Genomic DNA, 13,502 nt, shown 5'->3' with positions numbered 1-13,502 from the left:
TACTGGCCTCTATCCTTCGGCAGGGAAGGTATAAGCAAATGTTATTTAGTATTAAAGGAGGAGGGAGCACACTACTTGACATACCAGCGCACAATTAGCCAAGATGCAGTTTGGTAAATGCAGTGCATGATAACTTTCACTTTAGTTGAAAGTCTTTAGTATTCCCCATTGTTCGTGCAACCAGAGCTGTGTATCTCTAGACACGTGTTTCACAATTGTTGTCCTTCTTCAGTAGAGAGTAACAAGTGAAATTTGAGGGTGGTGGCAAATCTGCTCACAGTTGAATCAGGTTTCATACCACTCCAAAAGTGCAGGAGCATCCCAGAGATCGTCAGCCCAACAATTCGGCAATGAGCTAATCACAAAAGGAGGAGGGAGCACACTGCCTGGCATATCAGCGCACAATTAGCCCAGATGCAATGTGGAAAATGCAGTGCATGATAACACTCTCTTTAGTTGAAAGCCTTTAGTATTCACCATTGCTGATGCAGCCAGTGCTGGGTATCTCTAGACACGTGTTTAACCCCTTCCATGCTGCCGTCGGCCATTGGCCGACGGCAACGCTACCTCGCTGGTGCTGCCGTCGGCCAATGGCCGACACGGCCCCGCCCGTTTTGCGGAAGTGCCGCACTTCCGCAAAGTCGCGGGCGCAGTGGAGGGGTTAAGGATTGTTGTACTTCTTCAGTAGAGAGTAACAAGTTAAATTTGGGGGTGCTCGCAATGCTGTAAATGTTATCAAGCACTGCATTCACCATACTGCATTGGGGTAAACTGAGTGCTGGGATGTGAGGCAGTGTGGGCCCACCCTCCTTTTGTCCTTTAGTGTAAGCTAAGCGGCAGATGTACAGCATGTGTCAGCTTTGCTCCATCTGCTTTTTAACACTGTTTTCACAAAGCCATTTTGGAGTTCAGTTAAAGTGCTGCACTAAATCCTGGATTAATACTGAGATGTGGAATTGCTCCAATATTTAGGGTTACAGTAAAAAAAAATAGGGATTACTACTAGTGACACGACCACTACTACTGCTGCAGACTGCAGATCTGGTTAATAAAGACATTCCTGGATGTAAAGCTACTTTTACATTCGGAGATACAGCTGCTAGATTGTCATAAAAGATGACTACCACAGCGTAACAGGCAGAAGTAAATTCTGAAAAATGGGCAGGGAGTGGGCAATTCAAATCGTTTCTCCACCTCGAAACTTTGTGAACGCCCACAAACAAATCAGTTTTTGAGCATTTACAGATCCCTTCATGGCCCTAGGAAGTCTCCGGTATTTAAATCCGTTCTGGGCTGAGGTAAATCCCTTTTACACACAGGGAAGGGAAACAGAACAACTCTCAAACCTTATCTGGGTTGTTGGGGAACGGGTTTACACACCGGAAACATTATTTTTGCTGTGGAGAGAAACAAAAGCAAAGAAAAACATCTAAATAGCACAAAGGTTCTGTATTTCCTCAGCGTGGACTTTACTACCCATAGATATTTTCGCATTGGAGAATTCGGTCCCCAAAAAACCTCTCCAGAAGCACCACTGATAACTTTTGTGAATAGTCTCAAGTCGTAAATCTAAACATGTCAGGTGCACAGGAGTAGTTACAGGTGTAGATTTATAACTATTCTTTGTGACTCACACGCCCCCGTTTATAGCGCACAATCTACCACAGGCAGGTCCTGCTGTGGGTAGTACTTTTTTGCCCTTCATTAAACACCAGACAGTTGCTGAAGGTAAATTGCAATTACATTGCCGCTCGCAGCCTTGAACTGCGAATCCTGTTGGTGGGCTCTTGGTTCTTTTCTTTCCCCCGGACTGCTGTGTCAATTGGACCCTGAGGAGCGAGGAGCATTTTCAAACCGGGATTTCACCGCTGCTGACGGGGCCGGGACTGCGAGACCCAGGGTGCACAGCGCTTCACAACCATAGCGCACCTGGTGTATCTTCCCGCCCCCAACTCCCTCTCATAAGCACTTCTACCCATGCGCGCGGGACTCAGCCCGGGGCTAAGCCCGGGCAAAGGGCGGGCCGTTTGAGGCCGTTCGAGAACGGTCGAGACCGGGACTGGGCCACCCCCCTTGATCAGTTTTCACCCGATATCCTTTTCCAGTAACCTTTGGAACTATTCGTGATTGACGATGACTACGAGGGAAACAAGGAGTAAAAGCTCGCTGGCAGCAGCGGGAGGTGCTAAAGGTACACTGGACAATTACTTCGTTAAAACAGGGTCATTGCTGATTGACGAAATTACGGTCCTGGAATGGCGTATTTCACAAGAAATAGACTGGGTGAGGAGATCTTCAATGGGCCCCCTGGCACAGACTAGGACCCCTGACAATAGACCCGAGTTCATTGAGCACATTGAGTCTAATAATGGGGCGACAGGTACTGGTGAGTCTTCTGTGAACCTAGATATCACAAACTTTTCCTCACACAGCAGTGCAAAGGATCCCAGCGAATACACCGACCTGAGCATGCTAAATTTGCCACCGGTTAAACCCCACCCTATCCAAATCCCCACTCCTGTCCACGCCCCCGATACAGATTCCATCGATGGTACAGATAGCAATCGACTACAGGGGGCAAGGGAAGGAGCTATCCCCAAAAGGAAAAGGGAGGTCAAAAACAAAGGGGGAAGGAAGGCTAAAACTGCTAAGCTTAACCCTACCCCGGAGGACATTAGCCCTGGTCCAAGCAAAACGGAGAACCTGCAAACCGATGGAACTGAGGTCATATCTATCGAGATCCCGCGTGCAGAGACAACAGAACAAACTAACATGAACCCCTTTGAAACTTCCGGCGAGGATATTACGCTTGCCGACATAGGTGTCCTCCTGAGGTCCTTACTAAGTCCCTTAGAAGCGCGGTTAATTAAGATAGAAGCAATCGACGGTGCAACTAGCCGACAGCCTAAAAGTAGATAGTATGGGTAGTAGAGGGGCATAGTGATAAAGAACAAGAGGGGTGTCCCAGCTACCGCCAAGATGGATAACAGTGCAGCACCCTTGGCTCGACAGGACAAATCAACCCCCTCCGAAAGCAGGATCCTACAGTCCAAGGTTAATGCTGCCATACCTCATCAATCCACAATTCGACATGCACAACCACCTCCCTCCAAAATCGTGCCTAAGCAGCCTAAGGTCAATGCCCTTGTCCCTAACCAGCCTCAGATATTAGTACCAACAGATGAGGCAGTAGGTAACACCAACAAGCCTAGAGCAGTGAACTTGCCCCCGGAGGCGAGTCCGTACATACTAATCCTAGCAGGGGTTCCAGAGCTAAAAAACACTTTAAAGGAATCCACTGCTTCTTTAAAGAATAAGGTGGTCAGCTGGCTATCCACGTACAGACCTCTCCCACAAGGTATAACAAGTGATGTCCTTATGGTTAGAAGGGTCTCGTGGGTGGGCAGTTCCAGAACATCCATTAATGGTGACTGTGTCCTGATTAATTTTAGAGATCCTAGGACGGTCTCCCACATCTGTGGATGGTTCCCCGATGATCAGGGGAGCGACATTAAGTCACTACTCCTCTCTTTCTTTTACCCCCCGCAGACCTATGCATGGGAGGAGGAGAGGTGGGGTAGCCTCCCGGAGAGGGTGGTGGGGTGGGATGTTGGAGGGAGGGGAAATTTCAACCATCCTAGAAGTCAACACCAAGCGTACCTCACAACAAATTATGAGGAGGAGGGCTGGGGAACTTGTCAGGGGAGGGGAGGCGTTTGGGGTGGAAGAGAGAGAGGAGACTACCGCCGCCCCAGAGTCCACCAACCTATATACTTTCCCATGTCCAACAGGTACAGCTACTTAGACATGGTGGATTGACAGTATAGGCAAAATGGCAAGGAATTCCCCTATGGCCGTAGAGAGGGTAGGGATGTAAATGTCACACGCCCTAGATTTATAAGTGACCCAATGCTAGAGTCTGGGCAGTCTGATCTCACATCATATAGTAGGGAGGTCAACAAATGTATTGTTGAGCTGCCCCGCAGTATTAGGGAACCAGGAGAAGCACTAGGAGATTTGGCCATAAGAATGACGTCCCCGGCTAGCCCAAATGATAACAGCCCCTCCCCTACCCTAGCTCCGAACCTAAGGCCACCATCTCTGAAGATAATATCATGGAACGTGGCTGGCCTGGGCAATAAGCTGGATCATCAGGAATGGATTTCTTTTATTGATGTTAAAGATATATGCCTCTTTCAAGAAACCTGGGCGAGGGATGAGTATTCTTCCCAAGGTTTTGTGGCATTTTCCATTCCTGCGAAATGGGGGGGCAGGGTCGCACGTCGGGAGGCCTTTCAACATGGGTGGCAACCCACCTGGGATGCCAGGCTACACGTCTCCCCTTGGTTTCGGAGGACATATTGGCTGTGTTGTTGGAATGGACAAACTCTCGTAGACTTCCCGTGATAAATGTATACTCAAGACCAGTAAACATATCAAGGGAATCGTCTACCATAGAGGAATTGTCCGCTTTCCTCAGTGAAATTCCGAAGGGGATCCCATTTGTGGTGGGTGGGGACTTGAACTCACATTTTGAGCCCCTCGCAGGCCTCTTGGACGGGTCCTCACTAGAGGAAGATGCAAGGTGGCTAGTACCCCCTACGGTGGCTCCCTCCCCCAGAGCTTGGACCCCATTGGCACTACAGATTACTGCCCTAACCCTCAAACATGGCGTCAGGGCGTGCAATGGGCGCATCAAATCTGATATTCCCAGTAAACACACCTTCAACAGAGTGGGCAGGGAGTCAAGATTGGATTATGTCCTAGTCCAATTGTCCTCATGGTCGCATATTATTGATTTTAGGGTGCTAGATAGAGTAGATAGCGACCATAACGCCCTAGAATTGGACTACGCTCTCCCCGGCCTGGAGGGTAGGGACCATGTTACGGCGGTGGCAAACTCAGGGCTTCTCCTTGAAAACAACAGAAGGAGAGTAAGGTGGGAGAAACTGGTCAGTAGTAGAGAGAAGCTCCCCAGTCTATATACCAGACTCATTCCAATACTAGAAAAAGTGGGTATCCTAAGTGAGGAACCCAGCACACGGGAAACTCACAAATTATTGTGGCTGGCACACGAGGAACTCATTAGGACCTTGGCGATAGACCTCTTTTCCAAGGGGCCCAGCAGAGGTGGCAGCTTACACCGCAACACTTGGTATAATGTCACGTGCCGCAAGGCGAAGGGGGATCTCTTGTCCTGTATCAAGGAGGGCAAAAGTAGATTGGAGATACAGGGTAAAAGACGGGAATACAAGAAATTGGTCACCAACGCCAAGATGGAATGGGATCAAGATAAATGGGAGGAACTCGGTAGTTCTTTAGCCGCTAGAGATTCTCGTAAGTTTTGGCAAATTGTTAATACGGGATCGGAGGAACTAGCATCAGCAATAGAACCAAACATCGCACCAAGGGCATGGCAAGAGCACTTTCAGTCCCTCTACACAGAGGAAATTGGAGCCACATGTTATTCACCTCCAACCACAACTAGTTATACAGAGGGAGACCCCTTTACAGAAAAGGAGGTGCGAGCAGCCATTGAGGGCATGTCTACAGGCAAGGCGCCTGGGTTGGATGGCCTCCCAGGCGATCTGTTCAAACAAGAGCCGGATGTATGGGCCCCATACCTATTGGTAATGTTTAATGCTGTCCTGAAGGGCATGGAGGTGCCCTGTACTTGGCTGGGCGCAGAGGTTGTCCCTATATTTAAGAAGGTTTCACCTCTGGTCCCAGCCAACTACAGGCCCATCAGCCTCATAGATGTGTCCCAGAAGCTTTTTGGGGGGCTTATATTAGATCAGCTCCAGAATTAGCTCAAGGAAACTGCCACTCTGAGCCCATACCAGACGGGATTTAGAAAGGGGGTGTCTACAACTGACCAGATATTCCGCTTAAACCTTATTTACTGGAGTACTGCACTATCGAGGGGGGCAGCTTGTACACGGTGTTCGTGGACTTGCGAACCACCTTTGATTTGGTGCCAAGACCTAAACTATGGAGTGTGCTGGCTGACTTAGATGTCCCGACAGACATACTTGCCATTCTGATGAAACTACATCAGAACAATTTTGCGCGTGTCAGGTGTGGCAGGAATGGGAATCTCACGGATAGATTCCCCGTTGACAGAGGGGTAAGACAGGACTGCGTACTCGCACCAACCCTGTTCTGCCTCTTTGCGAACGGGGTAATCGCCCACCTGACCAGGATCGGCGACATTGACGCTCCAAAATTGGATGGCAGCAGGGTGCCCGCTATCATGTTTGCGGACGACACCCTGCTGCTGTCGAAATCACCCATGGGAATACAACGGGTACTGGATGGGTTTTTAAAATTTTGTACGGAGAGGGGCCTTGAGATCAACGCTTCCAAAACAAAATATATGATCCTAAACCCCACTCCTTCAACACGCCCCAATCCCTTGCTTGGCACAGTGCGATTAGAGAGGGTCTCCACATTTGAGTACCTGGGGCTAACCCTTAATGAGAATATGACATGGGGGACACATCAAAATAAGGTTAACATGAAACTGGTGCAGATAGTGGGTGGTATTTCCAGGATGGTGAATAACTCAACATATCGCCCACTCGGCCCAGTGATCCAAATTTATAAATCACAAGCACGGGGGCAGCTATCTATGGGGGCGAATTGTGGGGTCACACTTCTACCCAAAACCTGACGATCACGGAAAACAAATTCATCAGGCAGTTGGTAGCTCTCCCCGCAAGCACACCGTTGCTCCCTTTGAGATTGGACTTGGGAATTAGGCCAATTGCGGAAGAATTGGGACTCAAACCATTAACTTTTTGGCGAGGATTATGGAGCAGCAAAGAACTCACCGATTATAGAATTGAGCTCCAGGAGTTTTTAACTGTACCAAACGCCACCAACATTCCATGGTTAAACTACATAAAAAGGTTGTGCGAGAGCCTAGGTCTATTAGAACTTTGGACTGACCCGGCAAATGCAAGCAGTAGGATCACACACAAAGCACTGTCAAAAGCTTATTATGACCTAAAGCTTACCATTGCTTTGGACAGTACACGTGTGGGCTCTCAAACGCACCTATTCATCCAATGTAAAGACTTTTACTCCCTGGAATGTGTTTTGGATGGCATGACCCCTGTGCTATCAAGGAAGTTATTTCTGCAGTGGCGATATGGCACACTACCCCTAAGGGCATTCACCAGCTCTTGGTCTTTGCCTCCGACCACAGAGCACTGCCCGGCATGTGCGCACCCCCAAGAAAATGACCTACATGTGGTACTCTTTTGCAAAGCCTACCAAAAAAATCAGGAAATACTGGCTAGTCCCCCTTCTCAAAAATCTGGGATTTAGGCAGTTTCGCCCGGTGTACAGTATCCTAAAGACAGATGTGTCACCTCCAATAGTGTTCGCAGTGGCAAAGTTTTTAACAGCTATGTGGCACGCACGCACCCGCCTTTTGAAGGCGGAGGTGGATTTGTAATGAAATTAGTGTATTAATGGTTTTTAATCACTTTTCCTGAGGATGAATTGTTTAATACTTCGTAGCGCAAATTTTATAATTAGTGTTTTATTGAATTGTCTTAATTATAATGAATTTGACTGTGTGTATATCTTTTATGATCTAATTGGTCGAAATAAAGATTCCAAAGTGAAAGTGAATTACATTTTTGATTAAATTGCATTTTCAATTTAAATGCAGTTTTTGTGATTCGATGTAGTAAAATCGCAATGCTCAAACATTTTCTGTCATTACTGCATGCCTTCAAATTAGACCGACTGTTGATATGTTCAGTTATCAACATTTATATAACGCTTTTTTTAAAAAATTGTAGTGCCCGGGAAAGTGGCGACTCCAAATGTAAGCGGTGCGGAAGAAATGGTGCAGACGATATGTATATGTTTTCTACTTGTCCGATGCTCGAAGAATTCTGGCTTGCTGTAGGTAAGACTATCTCCTACGTATTGGGTACCGATGTGGAGGTAGGCACTGTCTTGATTATGTTTGGGATAAGGCAGCAAAACCAGAAGAGCGCGTGTCTGCATGTAAAACAAAGAAATTTGAAGTGTTACCTAATCCTGATGGCAAGGAGGGAAATCTGTAAATTATGGACTCAAACCTCTGCTTCATCTTGGTAGGTGTGGAAAAATTCTGTGGCCTTTTTTAAAAAAAAAAGATGGATAGGTGGGAAAATAAGAGAATCGTAGGGGGTGGCTGTTGGAATTTTCTGAACACCTTGGTAAATTGATCTGTCCAATGATTACATATTCTCATAGCAGTGGTCGTAGGAAGCAAGTCGCACCCAAGGCAGCCCAGTAATCTTCTATTGCTATAAGAAGAGTGTCCAATATGCTAGGCACATGGGTCGCTACAATCCGGAAGGTGCTTATTATTAAAGATTGGAGATAGTAGGAGGACGGGAAAAAAATTGTAGTGCCCTATAGCAGTATTAGAGTGTGGGTGACATTTGCATACGGTATCACCTCAATTCCGGAATGCCGAAAAACCCTCAAGACCTTGCTGTTCGAATAAGCCTCTGGAACGTGCAAGCGCCCAGATCGAGTGATTAGCCGTGCTTTATAAATCCTGATTGATTGATTGATTCTAGGCTTCTAGTTAACCAGAGTCAAAGTGGTTTGATGTCGCTGTGTTTGGTTTAGGAAGCTCGCCCTGTGGTTGTTTTGCCCAGTAATGGTTCGTATTGGTAAACAGGAAGAATAAGATGCTTCTGAGCCTAACAGGAATCTTTGTGGTGTATGGGTGTATATATCAAAGGACTTTGCATTTAATTTATTTTCACTGCAGTGCAAACAAAGGTGTCTTTTTCAACAGTATCTTGATGACACCCACTTTTCAAGTGTGCCTCTAACAATAGCATCCCCTTCAAAAATAAGCCTTAGAAAAGCCACAAGGTATGTCTTTGTCAAGAAAACATGTGTAAACATAGGCATGCAAAAATGTATTTCCATGCAATAGTACATTAAAGCCAATGGTGATACTGGAGGTAGACGAGTCATGGTATTTGTGGTAGTAATGTGGTGTAGGTGATGGTGCTACTGTTATTAGTAGTCGTGGTTTTCACAGTGGTATTAGTGGAAGTATTTATTGTTTGGTGGTGGTATAGATAGGTGGTGGTGGTGGTACTGGTAGTTGTGGTACCAGTGGGAGCAGGGTTGTGGTATTATTAGTGGTAGTCTAACAGGTGGTGGTTGTGGTGGTGTTATTGATGGTAGTACTGGTGGTAAAATTCATGGCGGTGGTGGTATTGGCGGTATTATGTTTGGTAGTATTATTAATATTAGTAGTTGTGGTATTAGTGCTTTCATAGAATTGTTAAGGAGAAGCTATACATGGCCTGTTATTAATAAGAATTATTTTTTGCATATATATATATATTACATGTAATACATTGTTTATGCTTTTTGATTCAAATCCACAGCATGAAATATCAGAAAATCTGCTCAAGGGAAGAAAAATAATAGTTTATTATTAAAAATGGTTCCCTTACTAAAAAACAAAAGTATCGCTTTTATTACCAACTGCCTTAGCAGAGTTAAGCTGTACCCTTAGTGTAATGAAAAGGAGTCCAAAGGTGAAGTTTTATTGGTAACTGGTGAACTTAAAAGACATGCATAGCACCATATTGCATAGCTGAAACGTTTGACAAAAGGTCAAAATCTACGTTGCATCTTAAAAAAAACGAACTGTGCTCAAGTCTTTACTTTCTGAACAAAAATACTGTAAATCAAACAATATGGTATGATGACAGCAAAGTTAAACAAATGACAGCCCATGAACGCAAAAGAGCTATTAGCCTGTCATAAAGACAAGCACCTATCCTTGTGACAGGTTTATGTATCAAAGCAACACTCATCTACTAAAAGAAAAAGCCATAAATCAGCCATTACAATGTCATTGTGCCAGCAAAGTATACACATCAAACCACAAGCACGGTTTCTCAATTGCAAGCTACGCATCATGTCACATATATAACAAAATAACTAATTGATTCCCTATCACCAGATACAGCGGGGTCCCATCTGATTGCTCAGGGCCAGACTATAAGGGGTTGTAGTCATTTGGCATAGCTATGGGACTACAGGCTGGGGGGCGACAGACTTAGACGGACTCCTGCTACCAGCTGCACTTAGGGAATAGCACTTCTTAAGGCTAGTGAGGAAGGTAGGCTGGCCAGGAGGTCCTGTGGATCTAAATCAGAAGTTCTGGGTTGAGGCGTCCCCTACATTAAATCACAAAGAGTGCATGGGGAGATAAAAAAACAGGTTGAACAGTGGCTGCTGGCTGAATAAGAAGATAGATTCCTGATTTTGAGGAGAGAAACTCAAGGCAGGGTCCATGCAGGGACTCATCTGCATTGAAGCGGTAGTGCAGAAGACGGCCAATCATATCAGCTCTGAGCCCTGACCTGGAGTGTACTCACATGTTGTGTGATACAGCCAGCAACACGTCTCATATAACGCTGTGCTCTCAAATAGTAGTCCAAGTCTCTAGGTCAGGGCTCTAGTACTAACATTGCTAGGAGAACTAGGATGCCCTTGTCTATGAACTTACTGGACTTTGTTCAACACCTTTTAAAGCAGACATTTGCACATGTAAAAAGTGTAGGCGTTCTGTATCAAGTCTAAACTTCTATCTGCGGCATGAATGTTCTACCTAGAAAAGTATGTGTTGCTCGCTTACTGGAATCTACAACTGTCAGAGATAGTAAAAGACATAGTTACTTAGCTCCTTGCATGCGGCCGCGATTCTGTGCCTGTGCGGCAAAATCGCAAGTGGGCGGGTTCATGACGGCCCCCAGCCGTCATCAGCACACGAGCACCGTGGTGCATGACGGACGGGGGCCGTCATCAGCATGCAAGGGGTTAAAGATAACATTGGCACAGTATCTCCAGTAGAGGGACATCATACAGCTCACTCTGTTCCCAGTGGAAAATAGAGATGACACTCATTCAGAAAGGACTCGGATCATGTACAATAATAAGTTAATGAGACGTACCTTATCTACCGGACATCCTTCCACGCTTCCTTTCAAAAGGAAAACATAAAAGTGTAACTCAAGTGACAACTCAACACAGACATTAATATAACAGTAAATGAAGAGACATTTCTCATAAATCAATATACTTTAATCTTGTTTGTGCTAACTTTTTACTTGTATTCAGTTAGTTTAGACAAATCTCAAAATTGTTTTTAATTGTATTAATTATTTACTGATGGTAACTCAAAAGGCTCTGTAAATTTCTTGGGGACCAAGATGACTAACCAATTTGTTTGACATCAGTGATCAGAAACCAGTCTACGTGCCCTCTACAGTAGTCACTGTGTCCCTCTGAGCTTGGACTGGGTACCCTTAGGTTTTCACAGAGGACTTCAGGAACACCCATCAGTTTCTGTACAATGTGCCATAAATGACAGATGGTAAATACTGCAAAAATGAGTTTATCTACACAAACCATTGAGAGAAAGAAAGAAGGTTATGCAGTTCTCTTTGGCCCTTGTTACTAGAAAGAAGAAGAACACGACTGAGACTGTGAGAATAGGTGTCTGGGTTGACCATTCCATGTATTGTCTCCTTGGTAATTACCTCATTGAGTAGGGGCAGTGGATGTCAAGTAGACTCAATTGCAGACTACCCATCTTGAGCAAACAATCCAGTAAACTCCAAACGGTCACATTCCAGCCCCCATTGCCCCCATCACCAAAGCCCTCATGATACAGCCAAACTCCTCCTGCATCAAATATTCCAAACCTGCAGTACCATAATACACATCAACTCCCACGGCAAGCCACGTTCCTCTGGCTCTACAGCAATGCATTATCATCAGCTTCCTTTAGGCAAGTGGTATTCTTGCAGGAAGCATGCATACCCAAGTCCAGCTTGCAAAACACTGCTACCACCCAAAGCAGACAATGGGAGCAAGAGAGGGTTGAGGTCAGACGAGCATCAGGCAGCAATCCAACATAACATATTTTGTGAGAAGGAAACACTTGTGCATCACAATCGATTATAGAAATTGAGAGAGCACACCTTATAGCCAGGTTCTGGGATGATCTAAGAGGTGAGGTGAGGTGAGGTGAGGTGAGTTTCCTTGAAAAGTTGAATTTATGTGGTAGTGTGTATTGGTTCCCTGGGAGTCACTCACATCAAGACTCAATTAAGTATTATTAAACACTAGAGCACTAATTCCTGGCTGTTAATAGTTCAGTCAGATTTAAAATGATGCGGGTGACGAGGAAGCAAATGAAAGTTGTTAAAGTCCCAAGTCTTTGCATCTAATTCGAGAATCCCCTCTACTGCACCACTTTTAAAGGCTTGCAAGTGATGAACAGGAGCATCCGTTGCAGTAGCTTAGGTCTTCAACAGTGGAAGATGTTTCATTGGCATTTTCTGCTGTCTCCAACTCCTGCATTCTGCCAGAGAAGATGAATTGCAGCTTTCTTCTCATATATGTCATTGCATATCATGATGATCAAATGCAATAGATCCTTCTCAACCTGTGTAATTTCTGCTGCCTTGCGGATTTCTCAGTTGATTCGCGTTGCTTTTTAACAGAGGTGCCTTCTTTGTATAACATAACCAGGAAATAAAACAAGGCACAAGGCAGAATTGTTCTTCAAATTCTTCATATTCTTCAAATTACCACAGGGGTTTTGCTCTGAAGTGTCACTATGACACAATGTAGGCCTTTCACAGCCACAGGTCCTGCACCCAGCACACTCAGTGGAGATCCAGCTTCCATAGGTTTTAAACAGTTGAACAAGTTACTCGCCTTCGGTAAAGCCTTAACTGGTAGAGACTCTTTCTAGCTGCAGATTCCTTACATTGAAATATTACCCAGGGTTCAGACTGGATTCGGAAACTTTTAGTGAGTAGTAGCCCTGCCCGCCGGTAGGTGGCATCGTTTAGCTCTGCGTGGCATTGCTGGCGTCATCCACACATAGGAACACTGACCACTGGTGCGCTAAGTTAGGGCCCAATTCTTTACTCTACATTCAGTTCGCAGAGCGGGAAGAATTGGTAAGGAACCTGTGGCTAGATACAGTCTCTACCAGATAAGGCATTACAGAAGGTATGTAAGCCGTAGATTTGTTACGTTAGAATAGACACCCATGCAATACCTCCTTGTAGGTGGGGCTGCAATATGGATTGACTAAAAAGTCGTGTAGCACCGAACAGGCAAAGTGACCGTCACACATGACCTGACTGTCCAGGCAGTAGTGCATCATAAACATATACAAGAAAGCCCAAGTTTGTGCCTGATGGATATCTACGACAAGAAGTCCACAAGCTAATGGGGGTCACAGCCATGTCTCTTGTACAATGAGCTTGCAAGCCTTCAGGAGGTTGGTTTTTAATCAATGCGTAGCAAATATTGATGCAAAGCACTATTCATCGAGAGATGGTCCTTTTCTGCACCGCCTTCCTGTAAGACCCAGTAGTTTCTAGCTTGCTGGGACACATCAAAGCCATACAGAATACACAGTCCTAGATAGGAAGAGT

At 45.4% G+C, this 13,502-nt stretch overlaps 1 protein-coding gene across 12 annotated transcripts in view; it reads right to left on the bottom strand.

Annotated features, from left to right (window-relative positions):
- WDPCP (WD repeat containing planar cell polarity effector) overlaps positions 1 to 13,502 on the bottom strand; it is a 2,510,630-nt gene that overhangs the window by 234,821 nt on the left and 2,262,307 nt on the right. For all 12 annotated transcript variants that reach the window (XM_078649441.1, XM_078649443.1, XM_078649444.1 and 9 more), the window contains one exon: positions 10,998 to 11,026. In XM_078649441.1, coding sequence (XP_078505567.1) covers positions 10,998 to 11,026 — 29 coding nt within the window. The remainder of the gene's footprint in view (positions 1 to 10,997; positions 11,027 to 13,502) is intronic.

Source organism: Lissotriton helveticus, chromosome 6 (genome assembly GCF_964261635.1).
Source record: "Lissotriton helveticus chromosome 6, aLisHel1.1, whole genome shotgun sequence".
Classification (NCBI taxonomy): Eukaryota; Metazoa; Chordata; class Amphibia; order Caudata; family Salamandridae; genus Lissotriton; species Lissotriton helveticus.
Note: the sequence above shows the minus strand (reverse complement) of the source record. Positions and strands in the feature narration are given on the sequence as shown.